Raw genomic sequence first — 19,245 nt, 5'->3', positions numbered from 1 at the left:
GCTGGGGAGACACTGCAGCCGAGGACGTGCTCCTGTCCCAAGAAGGGGAGAGTGGGCTGTGCTTATCTCTACAGGAAGGCCCCCCCCACCCAAAGCACAGACCACTATCCAGAGCCTCTGCCTACCCTGGAGCTAACTCATTTCCTCCTCTTGGGACAGTGTTAGCTGGTCCCAAATTTAGGACTATTATTGAAATTTCAAGTCTTGAACCTGCAGAAATATATGACATGGATCAGAAATGACCTGGCCCAACATGCCAGGTTGATTAAAGACAGAGGAGGGCTCCAGAGCAGTCTGGTTTCTGTCATCACTGCGGAGTTACTCCTGGTCTGGCATCTGCCCCTGGACAGCAGTCAGGGACAGGAATCCAGGCCCTAAGAGGCTCCATGGGTTGCAGTTGTGGGAGGGGTGCAGCCTTTGATGTGGGTCTTCCTCTAGTTTCTGGTGTGATCTGGGTCCAAAGGTTTTACAAAACTGGTGGCTGTCACCCCAAAAGGCTGCTGTCTTGTATCCACTGGCCAGGTCTGGAGAGCTCTTTTTTCTTCTAGCAGCCAGTCAGCAGGATGAGGATGGAATAGAAAAATCTAACAGGTAATAGTTAGACTTCCTGCAACAAGGGAAGCCTAGTCCGGGTGCGTCTTAGAAGCAATCAAGAAACAAAGCTATTTAAACACTTTTTTTTTGGCATAGACTGGCACGCAGAAGTTCCCAGGGTCAGGGATTGAACCCAAGCCACAGCAGTGACAATGCCAGGTCCTTTAAGCACCAGGCCACCAGGGAACTCTTTAACACTTTTTTGGAGGGTGGTGTGGGGGCACACCTGTGGCATGTGGGAGTTCTTGGGCCAAGAATTTAATTGGAGCTGCAGCTGTGGGAACACTGGGGTCCTTAACCCTTAACCCACTGTGCCACAGCAGAAACTCCTCCTAAACAGTCTTTTTTTTTTTGCTTTTTTAGGGCTGTACCTGCAGCATATGGAAGTTCCCAAGCTAGGGGTTGAATCAGAGCTGCAACAGCCAGCTTACACCACAGCCACAGCAATGCTAGATCCGAGCTGCATCTTTTACCTATGCTACAACTTTCAGCAATGCCAGATCCTTAACCCACTGATCAAGGCCAGGGATTGAACTTGCTTCCTCATGGATACTAGTCGAGTTTGTAACCTGGTAAGCCATACGGGAACTCTCCCTAAACACTCGTTATTGTTAGAACTTCAAACATATTTAAGAGTAGATAAAATAGGTAATAACTCCCTATATCCCACTGCCCAGTCTTAACAATGACTAACTCATGGCTATTTGACAACAGCATTTCAATGTCTTCCTTCTACTTAGTTGGAAACACCTGCTCTCTCTCTCTCTCTCTCTCTCTCAGTATCTCTTGTATTCTGTGGACATGATTGGCCATGTGAGGTAGGCACAATAACCATTATCAAAGACGCCTGAAGATTCAATATATGAAGTTACACAGCAAAGGGAAATTAAGGTTGCAGACGGAATTAAGGTTGTTAGTCAACTGACCTTAAGGTAGGAGGATTACCTGGGATTATTTGGGCGAGCCCATTGTCATTATAAGGGTCTTTAAATATGGGAGAGGGAAGATGAGAAGGTCAGAGTGATGCAATGTGAGAAGATCCTGCTACTGCCGGCTTTGAACATGGAGGAATGGGGCCATGAGCCCAGGCGCGCAGGGAGTCTCTAGGAGCTGGAAACTGCAGGGGAATGGATTCTCTCCTAGGGCCTCCTGAAAGGCTCTACCAACACCTCAGTTTTAACCAAGTGAGACCTGTGTCAGACCTCTGCTCATCAAAACTGGCAGAAAGCAAATTTGTGTTGTTGTAAGCCATTAAGTCTGTGCTTGTTATAGCAGCCACTGGAAACCAACACGCCATCATCTCTTAAGGATGGGAAGCAGATCTATTTCCCTATATGAAGGGTCACGTCTTGGGGCAGTCCCTATATCCCAGAGGTCAAGGTGAGGGAACTTTGGAGATGCATGAGAAAGGGGTGCTGCAAGGGAATGATCTGGATCCCAAAAGGAGAGGATCAAGTGTTTCTTTCTTTCCTTTTTTATCTTTTTAGGGCTGCACCTGCCGCATATGGAGGTTGCCAGGTTAGAGGCTGAATCAGAGCTGCGGCTGCCGGCCTACACTACAGCCAGAGCAGTGCCGGATCTGGGCTGCATCTGAGACCTATGCTGCCAGCTCACAGCAACGTCAGATCCTTAACCCACTGAGCGAGGCCAGGGATTGAACCCGAATTCTCACGGATATCAGCTGGGTTCTTAACCCACGGAGCCACAACGGGAACTCCAGGATCAGGTGTTTCTATTGCTCAGTGAAGAGACTGGGTCCCCAAAGGTGAAGGTCCTGGTGTGCTTGGTGGAGGGAGCCTGGGAAGGGTTGGGCTGGCATCCAGTGATGAGCTGTGAGCCAGGACACCTGGGTTAGGAAGGGTGGGAAGCTTGAGGAAAAGAGCAGGGTGGGGACACCCAGCTTGCCCAGGTCATTCAAGTGGCACCTGTGGCCACAGAACAAATTAGGAATGAGGGTGGAATGTGGAGGTTTATTGTCTCTACAACCACTGGCTTGACCTGTTTCTGATGCCCCCACCCCTGACAGGATAAAGGGCCACTGGCTTGGGGCTGAGGGAGATGCAGAGCAGGATGCAGGGTGGCCTGGCGGGGAGCTGGGCTCCTCTGGGCCTGCTCCTGGCCTGTCTTCATCTCCCAGGTATGGAGGCGGTGTGGACCCTTGGGAAGGAGCAGACTGGAGGCCTTGGGGGAACTGGAGTTGAGGGAAGGGATAAAGGCAGGAGGGGGTACAGTGGGGTCCCTGAAGGAGGTGAGGGTTGGCCTAGGGGAAGTGAAAGGATGTGAACAAAGGGAATCAGGGAATCGGGGAGGGATGGGCACTGGGACCAAACACCTGGTCCACTGGCTGCCTCCTCTTCTCCTTCCCTCAGGCCTCTTTGCCCGGAGCATCAGTGTGGCAGAGGAGAAAGTTTCCCGAGACGTGGGGGTCAACCTGCCTCTGCCTGGACAACCTTCCTTGACCGGCCCCTCCAACTCCGAACATCCTCCTCCCAAACCAGACCTGGGCCCTAATGATTTAGCAAAGGCTTCTCCGAAACCCAATGCTTCTCCATCATTTGACTCTCTACTTGCAGGAGGTTCTGGGGTGCAGAGGTGGCCCCCATCCGGGGGGCTGCCCTCTGAGGATTCCTGGTCCTTGGAGGACCCTTGGCCGATGATGGCTGCTGCGGCTGAGGACCACGTGGGCGAAGTGCTGCCCGAGGAACTGTCTTACCTTTCTAGTGGGTTCGCCCTCCCTCGGGGCGGGGGGCCTGTGCCTCCACACTCTGCAGACCCCTCGGCCGAGGCTTCACTCCTCCACCAGGACTCCGAGTCTCGACGGCTACCCCGTTCTAACGTGCTGGGAGCCCGGGGAGAAATCCTTGCCCGACACCCACTCTGGTCTCTCATCAACAGGATTCGACGGCCATTTCTGCCTGGTTACCCCTGGGGGACCCTGAGTCCCAGTGTGTCCTGGGGAGGTGGAGGTCCTGGAACTGGATGGGGCACAAGGCCCATGCCATACCCTGTGGGAAGCTGGGGTAACAGCAATCAATACCCAAGTACTAGCTGGGGGACCATTAATCGATACCCAGGTATCAGCTGGGGGAATATCCTTCGGTACCCAGGCATTAATCAATTTCCTCCCAGAGTTCTTCGTCCTCCTGGCTCTTCTTGGAGCATCCCAGCTGGCTTTCCCAATCCTCAAAACCCTGGGTCACAGTGGAGTTAGGAGATGGGGGCCCTAGGTTGGAAGTCAGGGAAGAGAGTCCCGTCCCCACCCCCTGCAATGTGAGCTAAATCAAGATCCTACCAGCTGTTTTTGGCCTTATGCTCACTTTTCCCTGCCTCCCTTGTTCCCCGCATGCTGATCTCTAATAAAACACAAGCACTTATTGAATTTGCTCCTTCTCAGTGTCTTTGTTTCTGGGTGCAAACTGAAGGGAGTCTTGTCCATTCCCATGTCCCCCAAGGGTCCTCCTGACACGACACTCGACACTCTCGTGCTTCCCCATCCTTCGTAAAAGAGCAAAGCCCAGGGGCTTGGGGGCGGAGCCTCGGGGTCTCACCCAGGTCCAGGTGGGAGAGCTGGTTCCAGAATTGTCCTGGAGCCTGAAGAGGGGAGGAGGGGAAGCAGGGTTGACTGAGGTGGCACCTGTGGCAAGAGGGAGGGATGAGGTCCAGGAAGTTTGTACCAGGGCCGAGTGGGGAATGAATACCCTTTGATTCCGAGACACATCAGAGAAAGTCATTTTGTCTACGCTTATCTTTTCTTCCCATAAAATCATGGTTCTTGGAAGTGGAGGTTGCCTTGATCTCCTCCCTCACACGCATCACTTGGTACATTGTGCCCCAGAGAATCATGGACTCTGGGCATTTGCTGAACAAACAGTGGACCTCAATAGAGCAAGAAAGGGAAGGGAAAAGGAACAGGGAGAGAAGGACTTGGAGCCAGCAGTCCTACCTGTGGCTGCGTTTGATGCTTTTATTCCCAAGTGATGACACAGTCTCTTCTTTTGGTCACACTGCCCTCCCTTTGGTTTTCCCAGGAGCTCGGCCTCCACACATAGAAGTTGGAGCCAGGTGAGGAAGGGTCACTCTAAGAAAGTGGAGAAGGAAGTTAAGCCAGTGGCGATGCTGGAGTTTCCAAAGGGTGCGCTCCTGGTGGCCACCCCATGACTTTCCCTGTGCCGGGCACGTACTTCGCCAAAGTGGTCCAGGCGTATGTGCGCTCTGCAGAGCTCCAGGTCCCCGGGATGGGGCAGGTTGTGGGAGAAGGAGGAGGAGGATAAACACCAGAATTGGAGGGATGGGGAGCTACCTGCCTGAGTGTGAGGGGGCTGTTCTTAGAGAAAATTCTCCTGTCCCATTGTCTGCATTAATGCTTCATCCTGTGCCAAGAATTCCTTTCTGGGGAGTTCCCGTCGTGGCTCAGTGGTTAACGAATCCGACTAGGAACCATGAGGTTGCAGTTTCGATCCCTGGCCTTGCTCAGTGGGTTAAGGATCTGGTGTTGCCGTGAGCTGTGGTGTAGGTTGCAGACTCAGCTCGGATCCTGCATTGCTGTGGCTCTGGCGTAGGCCAGTGGCCACGGCTCCAATTGGACCCCTAGCCTGGGAACCTCCATATGCCGTGGGAGTGGCCCTAGAAAAGGCAAAAAGACAAAAAAAACAAACAAACAAACAAAAAAGAATTCCTTTCTGGGACACCTTCTCAAGCTCATTCTCTCAGGCTTGGTCTCATCTCTGTCCCTCTTTCTGGTGGTCCCTCCCGCTCTAGTCGCTCCAATTTTCATTTTATTTTTTTTAATTTTTTTTTTATTTTGCTATTTCTTGGGCCGCTTCCACGGCATATGGAGGTTCCCAGGCTAGGGGTCTAATCGGAGCCGTAGCCACCAGTCTACGCCAGAGCCACAGCAACGTGGGATCCGAGCCGCGCCTGCAACCTACACCACAGCTCACGGCAACGCCGGATCGTTAACCCACTGAGCAAGGGCAGGGACCGAACCCGCAACCTCATGGTTCCTAGTCGGATTGGTTAACCACTGCGCCACGACGGGAACTCCTCAATTTTCATTTTAAATTCCATGTCAGCACCCCCCTTTTCTGTTCCATACAAGCAGCAATGGAAAAGGACTTGGCTTTGTTCACTGCAGAACTCCCAGTACCACGGACAGTGTCTGGACCAAGGTAGGAACCCAGCAAACACTGAATGAGTCAACATGCTTTCTCTCTCTCTGACTCCCATTTTCTCTTCTCCACCTTATTCCTGAGCCACAGGGCCTCACAGACCCCCATCTGTACTTCTGCTGCAGCCTTCTCAGAGCCTCCTGCCAGCTCCCTACAAACCCCACCAAGCCCTCCTCAGCTCAGGAATGCTCTGGACACGCCATCCTTTCTCCTTCTTTAACAACTGTGAGGAAGGTGTTGTAAGACAAAGAAACTGGGGCTCTGAGAGATTAGGCAATTTACGCAAGGTGACATAGCTGACGAGTGACCAAGAGTCAGTGACTCACACCGAATTTTTCTCATTACCTGTCCAGGGAGTGTTCAAGTATAACATGCAATTAACTAAAACCCATCGACTTTTTATTGAGTACCTACTATGTGCCCGACTCTGGCTGAGGTGCTTTCACAACCACCCTTCCAGCTAATCCCCATAACAATCCCACCCATTGGGTACTGCTTGGGCCCATCCTACAGGTGGAGTTACTGAGGGCCAGGGAGGGAAGTGAGCCAAGGCTGACAGAGGTAACGCTGAGCTGAGGGAGTGGAGAAGCAGCAGTCAGCTTTCCTGGCCCAGCAGGGAAAGGGCTACAGTAGAAAGGCACTTGTCTGGAAGTCAGAAAATGAGGCTCCCCTGTCACGTGCTCACAGAGCCCTCTCTGTTGTGTCAGTTTAGGCTGGTCCTTTACCTCTGCAGACCTTAGTTTTCTCAACTGTAAAATGGGACGAAAACAGATGTCCGATTTACCTTACAGGGTGGTTATGAAGTTTAATTAAGATGATGATAGTACATTAGAGACTGAAAAATGGAGCAATCGTCAGGGTCTGATTATAACGCAGGATGTCATCCCAAAGGGGCGGTCCTGGTGGCCCCTCAGAGGAGAGCTCTCAGCCCACAGAGGGAGGCTGGTGTGTGAAGTGGCTGTAGTTGACTTCACAGTTGATTGTTGAGATTGGGGTGATGCCTCCCACTGGGAATTACACTCAAGAGAATTATTCCAAGATCAAGAAGGGAGGGTCAGCTTCTCCTTGGACCCTTTCATTCCTCAAACTCTGTTCTCTCAGATGTTTTTCACTCACACACACACACACACACTCCCAGGTGATGATAATACTGGACTTCCTTTACCATATATTTACCATGAACGAAATGTGTTACAGGGTTATTTCAATTCTCACAGCAATTCTAGGATGTACCCATTCTGGTTATTTCTACTTTATAGGTGAAGACACTGAGGCTCAGCAAGGTTAGGTAACTTGTCCAACGCCACACAGCTACTAAGAGGTGGAGCTTGAATATGGTACCATTTGTATGAAACAAATTGTTTTTATTTTTATTTATTTTTTGACTTTTTAAATGTCTTTATTAAAAGACAGGCTGTTTATTCCTCTTTGCCTTCTTCCTCACTGGTTTTCATGACACAGTTCACCTGGTCCTAGAAGCTTCATCAGTCTAAACAGGTGAAACAAATTGTTTTTAAAGTATAGTTGATTTACAATGTTGTGCCAATTTCTGCTGTATAGCAAAGTGACCCCGTCACACATATACATACATTCCCTTTCTTGTGTCATCTTCCGTCATGGTCTTTCCCAAGAGACCGGATGTAGTTCCCTGTGCTGTACAGTAGGGCTGCATTGCTATGAGTATGGTACCGTGTGGAAACTGCAACAAGGGTGTGCAAATCGCACACAGCAGGTGCAAGTTTCATGTCACCTGAAGACCAGCATCCACGATTTGGTTTCATTTCTCTCTCCAGACCTAATGCCCACCCCCCACGGTCCTCTCATTCCTTCGGAGGGATGTTCCCTACGGTCTCTCCCCACCTCTTTTGAGGTCGGCATTCTCCTGTCAGGGAACTGGTGAACACACCCGGAAGGAAGACACTCACCTTTACGAACCTGAGTTGTCATTCATGGGACTGAGCACGCCAGCCCTCGGGAAGGTCGGTCACACCCCAGGGTTTCTGGTTCTGGCCCCTCACAGAATACCCCAGTCCTAGACGGTCCAGGGGAGGGACGGCGGGAAGAGAAGAGGGGCTTCAGAGACCTGGTCGTGGCCAGGAGGGGAAGGACCATTTTTACATTTTCAGTAGCAACGGCTATTCCAGGGGTTGTTGCTCTCACATAGACCAATGGGGTGGATGTGGCTTATCCTGGTTGTTCTGAAGGAGTGGGCTAGGCTGATGTGAAATAATTTTTGGTCTCAGATGGTCTCCATCTAGGCAAGCCCTGCTGTGGAAAGGTGGTAGGAACAAGTTGTGAGAGAGTTTTGCGACCATTTAGTCCTTCCTGACCTCAGGAAGGCAGTCGTGACTGATGGAAGGGAGGCTGTTTTCTTTAGCATCTTTCCAGCTGTCCCTCTCTGTCCTCTCTCCATAACTCTTCTTCCCTGTGATTAGCTGCTCCCTGGCCACCCAGGCCACCCATCAGGCTTCCCCTCCAGCCGGGTCTGACCACCCATCACCTTGCCTCACCCCTCCAAACTCACCTCTCCTGTAGCCCACTGCTTCAGGGTTCTCTGTTTGCCGTGACACTGTAGTACGAAGAATTCGAAAGAAATCTCTTAGTGATGAACAGGGGAAAAGATGATGAGCCTAGAAAGATAAAACCAACCTCCTATGTCTGACCCCAGCCTCCTCTCCTGGGACACACTGCCATTGTCCAAAGGACTTTAAGACACTTCTATGTAATATAAAGCTTGTTACCCTTATGAGGTTATTAAACAATTAATCCTGAAACACTAAACAACATTCTTCTACATACTATGTACACAACTACCTAAAAACTTACAGATTAATAAACCACATTTTAATCAAACATGGGTAGTGTTTCACAGTTTAATTTAAGCACTTATTTTATTTTTATTTATTTATTTTTTTGTCGTTTTGCCTTTTCTAGGGCCACTCCCTCAGCGTATGGAGGTTCCCAGGCTAGGGGTCTAATAGGAGCTGTAGCCGCCAGCCTATGCCAGAGCCACAGCAAGGTGGGATCCAAGCTGCATCTGCAACCTACACCATAGCTCACGGCAACGCTGGGTCTTTAACTCACTGAGCAAGGCCAGGGAGCGAACCCGAAACCTCATGGTTCCTAGTCAGATATGTTAACCACTGAGCCACAACGGGAACTCCCCAAGCACTTATTTTTAAATCGCAAGTCTGATGTGTAAGATTCTCTTCAATGTCTTAAACCAAACGCAAAACACAAAAACAACAAATGCAAGTTATCACAATGATTACAAAGCTGATTTCGTCACTTCCACAAAAAAATCAGCTACAAAAGTCTAGTTCCAAGGATTTAGGCTTTCTTTTTTTTTTGTCTTTTTGCCTTTTCTAGGGCCACTCTTGGGGCATATGGAAGTTCCCAGGCTAGGGGGTCTAATCGCAACGCTGGATCCTTTAACCCACTGAGCAAGGCCAGGGATCAAACCTGCAACCTCATGGTTCCTAGTCAGATTCGTTAACCACCGAGCAGCCATGAGGGGAACTCCTAGGCCTATTTCTTTATTCTCCTTCTTCTCTTTCCTTTCCTGTCCTTGAGTTGAGTTACCTTCCTAGGATGTCAGTATTTTCTCTTTCTCTTTTTTCCTTTTTCTTTTTAGGGCCATGCCCACAGCATATGGAGAATCCCAGGTTAGGGGTCGAACAGGAGCTGCAGCCACTGGCCTACACCACAGCCACAGCAACGCCAGATCCTTAACCCCCTGAGCAAGGCCAGGGATCAAACCTGAATCCTCACGGATACTAGTTGGATTTGTTACTGATGAACCACAACAGGAACTCCAGTATTGTCTCTTTTTATCCTATCTTGAGATTTCAAAACTTTTAGGAACTGAATTTTGACCACTTGATTCTTGGCTGGACATGAGGCCTGGCTGTACAGTTTGATTCAAAGCATGAGCTGCTGCTTTTTCTTCCTCCTCCTCTTCTCCTTCCCCGCCTCCTCTCCCCTCCTCTTCCCCTGCTCTTTGCTGCCTCTCCTCTTCCTTCTTCTCGTCTCCTTCTCTTCCTTTTTCACTGTCTCTTCTTCCTCTTGCACACAATCAAATTAAGAATGTTTTCATCATTCCCCAAAGAAACCCTGCACCCATGAACAATCACTCCCCATGCCCTTTCCCCCAGGCCTAGTCCACCCCCACTCTACTCTCTGTCTCTATGGATTTGCCTAATAAAGTCATTTCACATCAATAGCTAGTACAGCATGTGATCTTCTGTGACTGCTTCCTTTCACTGAGTACCACGTTTCCAAGGTTTTGTAGCAGATATCAGTATTTCGTTCCTTTTTATTGTTGAATTCTTTTATTTCATTGTATGGATACAACGCATTTTACTTATGCATTCATTAGTTGGTGCATATTCTGGGCTGTTTCCACTTTTTGACTATTATGAATAATGCTGCTATGAACATCTAGGTGTAAGATTTTGTGTAGACATATATTTTCATTTCTCTGGAGTATATATACACATAGGAGTGGAATTTCTGGGTCATACAGTAACTCCACGTTAAGCCTTTTGGGGAACTGCCAAATAGCGATTTTCCACAGCTGCTCCACCATTTAAAAAAAATTTTATTATGTGTATTTTATTTTATTTTTTGTGTTTTTGACATTTCTTGGGTCGATCCTGCAGCATATGGAGATTCCCAGGCTAGGCGTCAAATCTGAGCTGTAGCTACCGGCCTATGCCAGAGCCACAGCAACGCAGGATCCGAGCTGAATCTGCGACCCGGGCCACAGCTCACAGCAACGCTGGATCCTTAACCCACTGAGCAAGGCCAGGGATCGAACCCACAACCTCATGGTTCCTAGTGGGATTCGTTAACTACTGAGCCACGATGGGAACTTCTGCTTCACTATTTCACATTCCCACCAGCTGTGTATGGAAATTCCAATTTTCCCATATATATATATTTTGTCTTTTTAGGGCCGCAGCTGTGGCATATGGAAGTTCCCAGGCTAGGGGTTGAGTCAGAGCTGTAGCTGCCAACCTACACCACAGCCACAGCAATGTGGATCCAAGCATGAGTCTGCAATGCTGGATCCTTAACCCACTGAGTGAGGCTAGGGATCAAACTCACGTCCTCATGGATACCAGCTGGGTTCCTTACCACTGCACCATGACAGGAAATCCTAATTTTCCTGTAGTCTTGTCAACACTTGCTATTATCTGACTTTTTGGGTTTTAAAATTTATTTTTTGCCTGCGCCTGCAGCGTGTCAAAGTTCCTGGGTTGGGGACAGAACCTGTGCTGCAGTTGCAGCCTGTGCCAAAGCTGTGGCAAGGCCAGATCCTTAACCTGCTGCACCACAAGGAAACTTCCCATCTGTCTTTTTATTATAGCCAGCCTAGTGGATGTGAACTTGTATCTCCCTGGAGAATAAAACTCTTTTTAAGTAAGTAGATTTTAGACTTTTACAAACTATTCCTCCCTCTAATATAACACACTTAAAAAAAAATTCCTTTTGACCAGTGTTACATAATACATTTCTCTCTCATTATGATATACTGATAATCTATCAGAATTATGAAATCTTATGAATTATTTGTATTTTATCATAATTAGTAGGGCAATCTAGATATTTAATCTTGTAGGAGATGAAGAATTGGGATGACTTCATTAGCTTTTTCGGTGATTTTTTTTTTTTTTTAAGGGCCACACTTGCTGGATATGGAGGTTCCCAGGCTAGGGGTTGAATCGGAGCTTTAGCTGCTTGCCTACACCACAGCCACAACAATGTGGGATCCGAGCCACGTCTGCACCTACACCACAGCTCACAGCAATGCTGGATCCTTAACCCACTGAGCAAGGGCAGGGACGGAACCCGCAACCTCATGGTTCCTAGTCGGATTCGTTTCTGCTGTGCCACGACAGGAACTCCCTCAGTGATTTCTTTTGTTGTTGTTAATTTACTGTCTGGGTACCTATTATTGAAAACGTCTTCTCTTTCATTATTGCCTGACATTCTCCTTGTCAGACATTCTTATTTTGCTACAGTTCGCACTGTGAGTGGGGCTATTTGGCTTTCTCACGGTTCCCTGTGGTTTTCTTTTCTACTAACGTAGATGAAAGCAGGTGCTTCTCTCTGATCTATAACCAAACACATAATTGATAGAAGAAACAACACGAACAATTCCCTTTTGATTCATATCAATTTTTAACAACTCCATCCTTTCTTTCCCATGACAAACATCTTTTGTGCACTTTATATGAACCTTTATCTCTTGAATATCATGATGACCTCACGCCTCTACTGTCTCAATTTACTTCAATGAGCCATAATCATCATTCCTCCCCCTCATCTTCTTTCTTCTTCTGCTCAATTGTCTCAAGTTGAACAACAGAGATCCTTTAAGGTGGCTCCTTTGTCCTTTATAGAACCTTCCCTGAAGGCATTCTGGCAACAACTAAACATTCAAGTCCTGTCCTGAATCTTTCCTTCCTGAGACTTGGAATCAAATACCGATACTCCAAGCCATGCATTCTGTGGGTTCCAGTTTCTTTAAGTTAAGTGAAGAATAGTATTTGAAACCAAAGGCAAGATGTCGAGGGTGCACATGGGTGGTCCCTTCCTCCTGGAACTTTTTAGGCTAAGGATGTGGGGGTGAGACACATCACATGTTCACATAAAGAATACTGAATTTATTTTTATTTATTTTTATGACTCCACCCTCAGCATATGGGATTTCCCAGACCAGGGACTGAATCCAAGCCACAGTTTCGACATATGCCACAGCTGCGGCAATGCCAGATCTGCCAGATCCTTAACCTGGGGATCTCTGAAGAATACTGGGTTTAAAACAGCAATGTGCTGTAGTGTAGGGCAGCCCTGTGTGTGTGTGAAGGGGCTTGGGGGATGCTGGCTGGGGAGCCACCTTCCAGGCAGGAGCAGCTGTGTGATGCCCTGTGAGCAGAGTCGGAAGCATCTGCAGAACCAAAGGAAGCCTCAGGATCACAGAGAGGATCCAAAGGGAGACGCTGGAGCAGAACCTGCTGGGCCTTGTAGGCCCTCTTAGAGACCTGAGGATTTAACCATGTCTGAAGAACCATGGGAATTCAGAGGTTGAAGCAGGGGAATAACATGATTACTTTTATTTGGCCATGTCCTTGGCACATGGAAGATCCCGGGCCAGGGATCGAACCTGAACCACAGCGGCAACCTGAGCTGTAGCAGTGACAGCCCCGGATACTTAATCTGCTGAACCATCAGGGAACTCTACATATTTACCTTTTAAAATGATTTCTTTGAGTGGAGAAAGGGATTGAAGGGGAGAGTGGATGAGCTAAGGGGTAGATTTTGATGACGATGGGTGAGAAATGGGTGTAGAAAAGGGCTTTGCATTTGCTGGGTGCTGACTCCAGCTGGGCAAGTCACCTGGAGAGGAAGTGACTCCTCAGATGGCTCCACGGGGCCTGGTGCAGTGCATGTTTCATGCACAGGGAGGTGCTTTTGTTTAATTATTAAATTTGTTTCCTGTTTGGGCCCTTCTTTCTCACGTGGGGATCCTCATGGCCTCTGGCCTGGTGGTTAGAATCATCTCTTAACCAGCCTCTTACCCATATAAGCCTGGTGTCCTCCAGCCCAACCCAAGGGTGGGGGAGAGGAGAGAAGTGGAGACTTTTTTTGGCTATGGCCTGTGGCATGTGGAAGTTACTGGGCCAGGACTAGAACCTGGGCCATAGCCTTGACCTGAGCCACAGCAGTGACAATGCTGGATCCTTAATCCACTGAACCACCAGGGAACTCCTGTTGTGTATATTTTAATACAATGTATTATTTTAATTTTTTTTTCTTTTTTAAAATTTATTTATTTATTTGTCTTTTTAGGACCGCACTCTCGGCATATGGAGATTCCCAGGCTAGGGGTCAAATTGGAGTGGTAGCTGCGGGCCTACACCACAGCCACAGCAACGCCAGACCTGAGCCACGTCTGCAACCTACACCACAGCTCACAACGACACCAGGTCCTTTACTGAGCAAGGCCAGGGATATATACATATACACACTCTTTGAAAAAGTTCAAATATTGTCTACAGTTACAAAGTAAAGAGCTAAGAAGCCTTCACCACCAGGGAGTAACCACTGAGTAACATCCTGACTGAACATTCTTTTTGAACATTCTCCTTCAGGATGTTACTCAGTGGTTACTCCCCATGGTGAAAGCTTCTTACCTCTTTACTTTGTAACCACAGACAATATTTGAACTTTTTCCGCGTGTATATATATATATTTCAAGGAGTACATACTTTTTCTTTTTTTGTCTTTTGTCTTTTTAGGGCTGCACCCGTGGCATATGGAGGTTCCCAGGCTAGGGGGTCTAATTGGAGCTATAGCTGCCGGCCTACACCACAGCCACAGCAATGCGGGATCCGAGCCATATCTGCAACCCACACCACAGCTCACAGCAATGCCGGATCCTTAATCCACTGAGTGAGGCCAGGGATTGAACCTTCAACCTCATGGTTCCCAGTCGGATTCATTTCCACTGCGCCATGATGGGAACTCCGATATGTACCTTTTCAAGGAAAAAATATATACATAGGTGTGCACACACACACATATAAAACCAAAGTTTACAATGAAAACGAAACCAAACCAAACAACAACAAAAAAAATCCAAACAATCTGCAAATGACTCCTTGTTCAAGAAGTTTTTCCTGACCCCTCACTGAACTCCCCTGCCCTGTGTCCTTCACATGACATTGAATAATTATGGTCATAACTACAGTATCTACTGGGCCAGGCACTAAACTCTTCAAACCTCAGTTTCCTAATCTGTAAAAGCGGGACAGTCAGAGTTCCCATGTGACAGAATTGTGAGATGACTCAATGAAATAACTGCATATTAAATATTGACCATAGTATCAGGCATAATAAGAAGTTAATAAGCTTTCACTGCTGTAACTATTATTATAATTTCCTCTAATTCCAAACAACCTTCTAAGGTAGGTCTTATTGTAAATGATGAAAATAAGGCTCAGAGAGGTTTAGTAACTCGCCTAAAGTCACAAAGTTAGTAAAGATCTCTGGGGAAGCGAGATGGAAATACATCATCCATAAGTGAAAGTTGGTGAATTTGCACACAGTGAATGAGAGACACCCTCTGGGGAAGGAACTGCATATATGCTAAGGAAATTTGGGAATAATCAAGTCCAATCAAAGGGTAAACCTGGGAAGCATGCTTGGTTAGAGACTATAGCTCAAGAAGAGAACAAATTCATGGTATTGGACCCTGTCTAATGAAAAAATTCAGCTGCAGAGGTGGTGGTGGCGGCTCTATGGGACCCAAAGGACGAGAACTGTAAACTGTTTAATCACTCCCTGTCAGGAGACAGGCTTCTTCTGGCCATGAGTATTCTTTCTCTTGTAACCTATTTTTTTTTTGTCTTTTGTCTTTTTTGTTGTTGTTGTTGTTGTTGCTATTTCTTGGGCCGCTCCCGCGGCATATGGAGGTTCCCAGGCTAGGGGTCTAATCGGAGCTGTGGCCGCCAGCCTACGCCAGAGCCACAGCAACGCGGGATCCGAGCCGCGTCTGCAACCTACACCACAGCTCACGGCAACGCCGGATCGTTAACCCACTGAGCAAGGGCAGGGACCGAACCCGCAACCTCATGGTTCCTAGTCGGATTCGTTAACCACTGCGCCACGACGGGAACTCCTTGTAACCTATTTTTAATCTGCAGCACCCAATGGCTGTGATGTCGAGTATATAATAACACCAAACTCAGTCACACTCTATGCATCAAAAGATGGGTGGAGAGAACTTATGTCAATTTGATGAAGAATAAATGTGCCACCTATTCCACAAGGACACTAGAATCTCTCCCTGGATTAAGCCAGACCAATAGCACAGGCACATGGACTGCACTGCTCTGAGTGATTCTGCCTGAACACAGTACCACCAGCTGCCACAGGAACACTGGAAGAAACAAAAAATCCTATGAAACTTGTATTTATGATATGGATGTGGTTCACTTTGTCCCATCACTTCCATGGGGACCTCCTCATTTCAAGAAAAGGAATAGCTCTGCATCTCCTGAGAACTGGTCTCTCTTCACAGACACTGCGTGCCATGTAATCACTGTTTCCTTCTTTGACTTGCTTGCCAGACAGACAGCTCAGTTTCAAATTTGTGGTCTTCCTCCTGGGATGATTTTTTTTTCTTTTTGGGGTCACACCTGCGGCATAGGAAAGTTCCCAGCCTAGGGGTCGAATTGGAGCTGCAGCTGCTGGCCTGCATACACCACAGCCACAGCAATGCCAGATCCAAACTGCCTCTGCAACCTACACGCTGCAGCTCGCATGCACTGTCCTGGCATGATGCTTATACTAACCTCACTTGTGGTTTTATCTGATTTTTCTAACTTTTCAAATGTTTCATTTTTCCTATTTGTGAAGTTTAAAAAAAAATTGTCTAAGCTATTTTCGATTATGTTTTAAATCAGGCTGGAATAAATACCATGTTTGTATTCATGATGTCCAATTACTGTAACCCAGATGAAATGTTCCCCAAATACCTATGTCTCCTGATTTTGGTTTCTTGGTCACCCCTCCCCTCTAGGAATCCTGCTACTAGGAGGTGGGCACCCAGGATAGTGGGCAAGAGTATTCCACCTCAGGAGCTAAGTGGCCTCAAAACCAGACACCCAGTACTACCTTCTGTCTGTCCCGGTTTCTTTTCTGGGAGTGGGGATTGTTCTGGAGCTCAGAACGAAACTTCCTGGGCAGGCGCAGTGCAGCTAATTCTCTGGCTAGGTTCAATATCAGAAAAACCCTTCTATAATACTTTCCAGGGGATGACAAGGGGTGGGAACCAGCACTAAGAAGAGACGGAGAGTACCGGGCAACTTATCCTCAGACCACATTCATTCTGGTAGCAGTAGCTACAGGTTAAAAAATAGAGACATTATTATCCCACCTTGAGTGGATTAAATAAGGTGATTCAAGTAAATCATTTAGCATAGCTGCCACAACGACTGCCATTTCTTTTTTCTTTCTATTTGTTTGGTTTTGTTTGGTTTGGTTTGGTTTTTTCAGCCACACCCACAGCACATGGAAGTTCCTGGGCTAGAGATCAATCCTCTGAGCTGGGGCTACTACATATGACAAGGCTATAGCAGTACAGGATCCCTAACCCACTCCTGCACAGGGCCAGGGACCCAGTGGGCACCTCCACAGAGACAGCTGGATCATTAACCCACTGGAGCCACAGCGAGAACTCCATCTATTCCCATCTCTATTGCTGCCAAAACTATAACCATTAATTGACCTCTCTACAACTCTATAAGGTAGGTTAAGAGCACTCATTTTGAAGACGGAAGTGAGGAATCCCGGGCTCCTGTCACTCCGCAGCCTTCCACTAGGGGGCAGGCAGGGGATGCCGAGGGAGCGAAGTCCTTCTGGGAGCTTTGTAAATGAGCGCCGACAACTAGGAATAAAAGTAAACATCGACGTTCTTATTGAATAGAGTTCTTCTAGAATTACTGCCAGGGCTCCATCTCCTTCTCTGCGTCCCGCTGCTTTTGATGTCTGTCCAGCTCAAGGTCTCTTGTGGTCTTTGCTTCTTTCACTATGACTCAGCTCCCTGTGACACGAAAGTCCCCTCCACCCCATAATCCTTTTTTTCAGGACTGGGTCTCATCTACTCTCAGGTTTGGTTTGGTTTTGTTTTGCTTTTTAAGGCCGCACTCGCGGCACATGGAGGTTCCCAGACTAGGGGTCCAATAGGAGCTGTAGCTGCCGGCCTACACGACAGCCACAGTAACGCCAGATCCCAGCTGCGACTGCGACCTACACCGCAGCTCAGGACAACGCCGGAACCTCAACCAACGAGCGAGGCCAGGGATCCAACCCGCAACCTCATGGCTCCTAGTCGGATTCATTTCTCCTGAGCCACTACAGGAACTCCTACCCTCAGATTTCTTTCGCTCTAATAAATGAGAGACAGCATACTGAACCCGCATCGTGGAGCCACTCAGATTTTTCCTCTAAGCAGAGAACGTGGGACAAAGAACGCACATCTTTACCTTCTGCAGAGCCCTAGGTCCACAAACTCATTAATTCTCACCACGATAATCCAGGGGAGGAGCCCCGCCCCCTCCCCCCACGCATGCTCCAAACCCAAGGGGCAGTCCGTTCGCAGAACCTTCTGGTATCGGGCGGGCTTGAGGAAGGCGCCGTGGCCTTAGGGACCCAGGACGGGCAACACCGAGACTGTAGAAAGTTATCGCTAAGGAGACAGGATGCAGCGCGCACCGGCCCGGAGCCGGGTCTACTGACTTCCCTTTCTCCCCGATTCACACCTTCCGAGGCCAGGCCACCTCCCAGACTTCTTCCCCAAACCCACGCCAGTCTCCAAACCTAAAAAGCAGCTACAGCCGCCGCCGTGCTTCTCCCTGTGGAGTTTTTGCTCTCCGGCCACGTGTAGCGAGGGCCTTCGGGGCTGAGTGGGCCTCGCTCGCGAAGGGCCAGATAGCCGTTCGGGGAGCTGGGCCGCTGGGTGGCGCTGTTCCCTCTCCGGAACTAACTCCCGCCCTGCCCCCGCCCCGCGCCGGGGACTTTGCTCAGGGTTTCGTCCGCCAGCCCGGCGCCCTTCCTTGGCCACTTGCTTCTCCTTCCCCGCCGCTGCCTCTTCCTTCTCGCTTGCCCTCCTCACGCTCCTTTTCTGTCCTTCGACTCTCACCCTCAGCAGCTGAAGGGTTTAGCTGCTGGACCTCTGCAGGACCTGGGGGTTTTACCTTCTCTGTGGCGACTTCTCAGGGAGCCTGTCGCCGCGGCTGGGCTGTGAGGCCTCGAAGTCACTGACAGAGGCCGGAACAGGGCCGCCTCCCAGCTCGGACCTGCTGCCTCCCTCGGGGTCCACGCAGCACGGAGATGCGTGCTTGTGGGTTGAACACACACGGTTGAGTTCCTGTGCTTTTGTGTGCCCATCTTCTTCAGTGCATCTGTGCCCAAGGGGCTTCGTCCACGAAAAAGAAGTGGATTCCTCTCAGGGCCCGGAATATACTGTTTCTTCTGTTTTAATGAAGTGAGAAATCCCTCATTAAAAACAATCCAGATAAACTTCTTTAATAACCAGCTGCGTTGGCCCTTAGCTCCCTTCCTGCTGAGGGCTGAGGGCCGCGGTCCCCGGATTACAATCTAACAGCTATCAGTTCTGCTTTCTTTGGTGACAGTCTGCAGGGACATTTCCTTTTTTTGACTCTTCGGTGATTCTTAGCTCTTCACAAGCAAACTAGACCAGGAAACTCCAGCATCTTGTGCCACAAGCATTGGCTTGAATTGGACTCAAAACACTTCCTCTTCAAAGGGCAGCACTCTGAAAAGTATGAACCTATTTTATTAGTCGTGATGGAAAGAGCTTTTTGGGGTTTCAAGTACCAGGTCTACCTGAGTAAAAAAGCATATTGATTCCTGGTTTTAATGCCATCCTGTGGTACCTGAGATGCTCTCA

At 48.5% G+C, this 19,245-nt stretch overlaps 1 protein-coding gene and 1 long non-coding RNA gene across 8 annotated transcripts in view; one reads left to right on the top strand and one right to left on the bottom strand.

Annotated features, from left to right (window-relative positions):
• LOC125135794 (uncharacterized) overlaps nucleotides 1-18,910 on the bottom strand; it is a 33,378-nt gene extending 14,468 nt beyond the window's left edge. For 3 of the 7 annotated variants that reach the window (XR_007137053.1, XR_007137054.1, XR_007137049.1), the window contains exons 1-4: nucleotides 18,153-18,273; nucleotides 8,287-8,392; nucleotides 7,688-7,794; nucleotides 4,538-4,672 (exon numbers count right to left, since the gene is read on the bottom strand). This is a non-coding gene — a long non-coding RNA (uncharacterized LOC125135794). Of the gene's footprint in view, nucleotides 1-4,537; nucleotides 4,673-7,687; nucleotides 7,795-8,286; nucleotides 8,393-18,152; nucleotides 18,274-18,529 lie in introns of those variants that run through there. The other 4 variants (XR_007137051.1, XR_007137052.1, XR_007137050.1 and 1 more) reach the window with 4 other exon arrangements.
• On the top strand, nucleotides 2,641-3,973 carry C9H6orf15 (chromosome 9 C6orf15 homolog). The gene is made up of 2 exons (XM_047796219.1): nucleotides 2,641-2,731; nucleotides 2,964-3,973. The coding sequence occupies exons 1-2, from the start codon at nucleotides 2,653-2,655 to the stop codon at nucleotides 3,803-3,805; spliced, it is 921 nt and encodes a 306-aa protein (XP_047652175.1). The 5' UTR covers nucleotides 2,641-2,652; the 3' UTR covers nucleotides 3,806-3,973.
• Nucleotides 18,911-19,245: the final 335 nt, after the last annotated feature.

The sequence above is a fragment of the Phacochoerus africanus genome, chromosome 9 (genome assembly GCF_016906955.1).
Source record: "Phacochoerus africanus isolate WHEZ1 chromosome 9, ROS_Pafr_v1, whole genome shotgun sequence".
Taxonomy (NCBI): Eukaryota; Metazoa; Chordata; class Mammalia; order Artiodactyla; family Suidae; genus Phacochoerus; species Phacochoerus africanus.
Note: the sequence above shows the minus strand (reverse complement) of the source record. Positions and strands in the feature narration are given on the sequence as shown.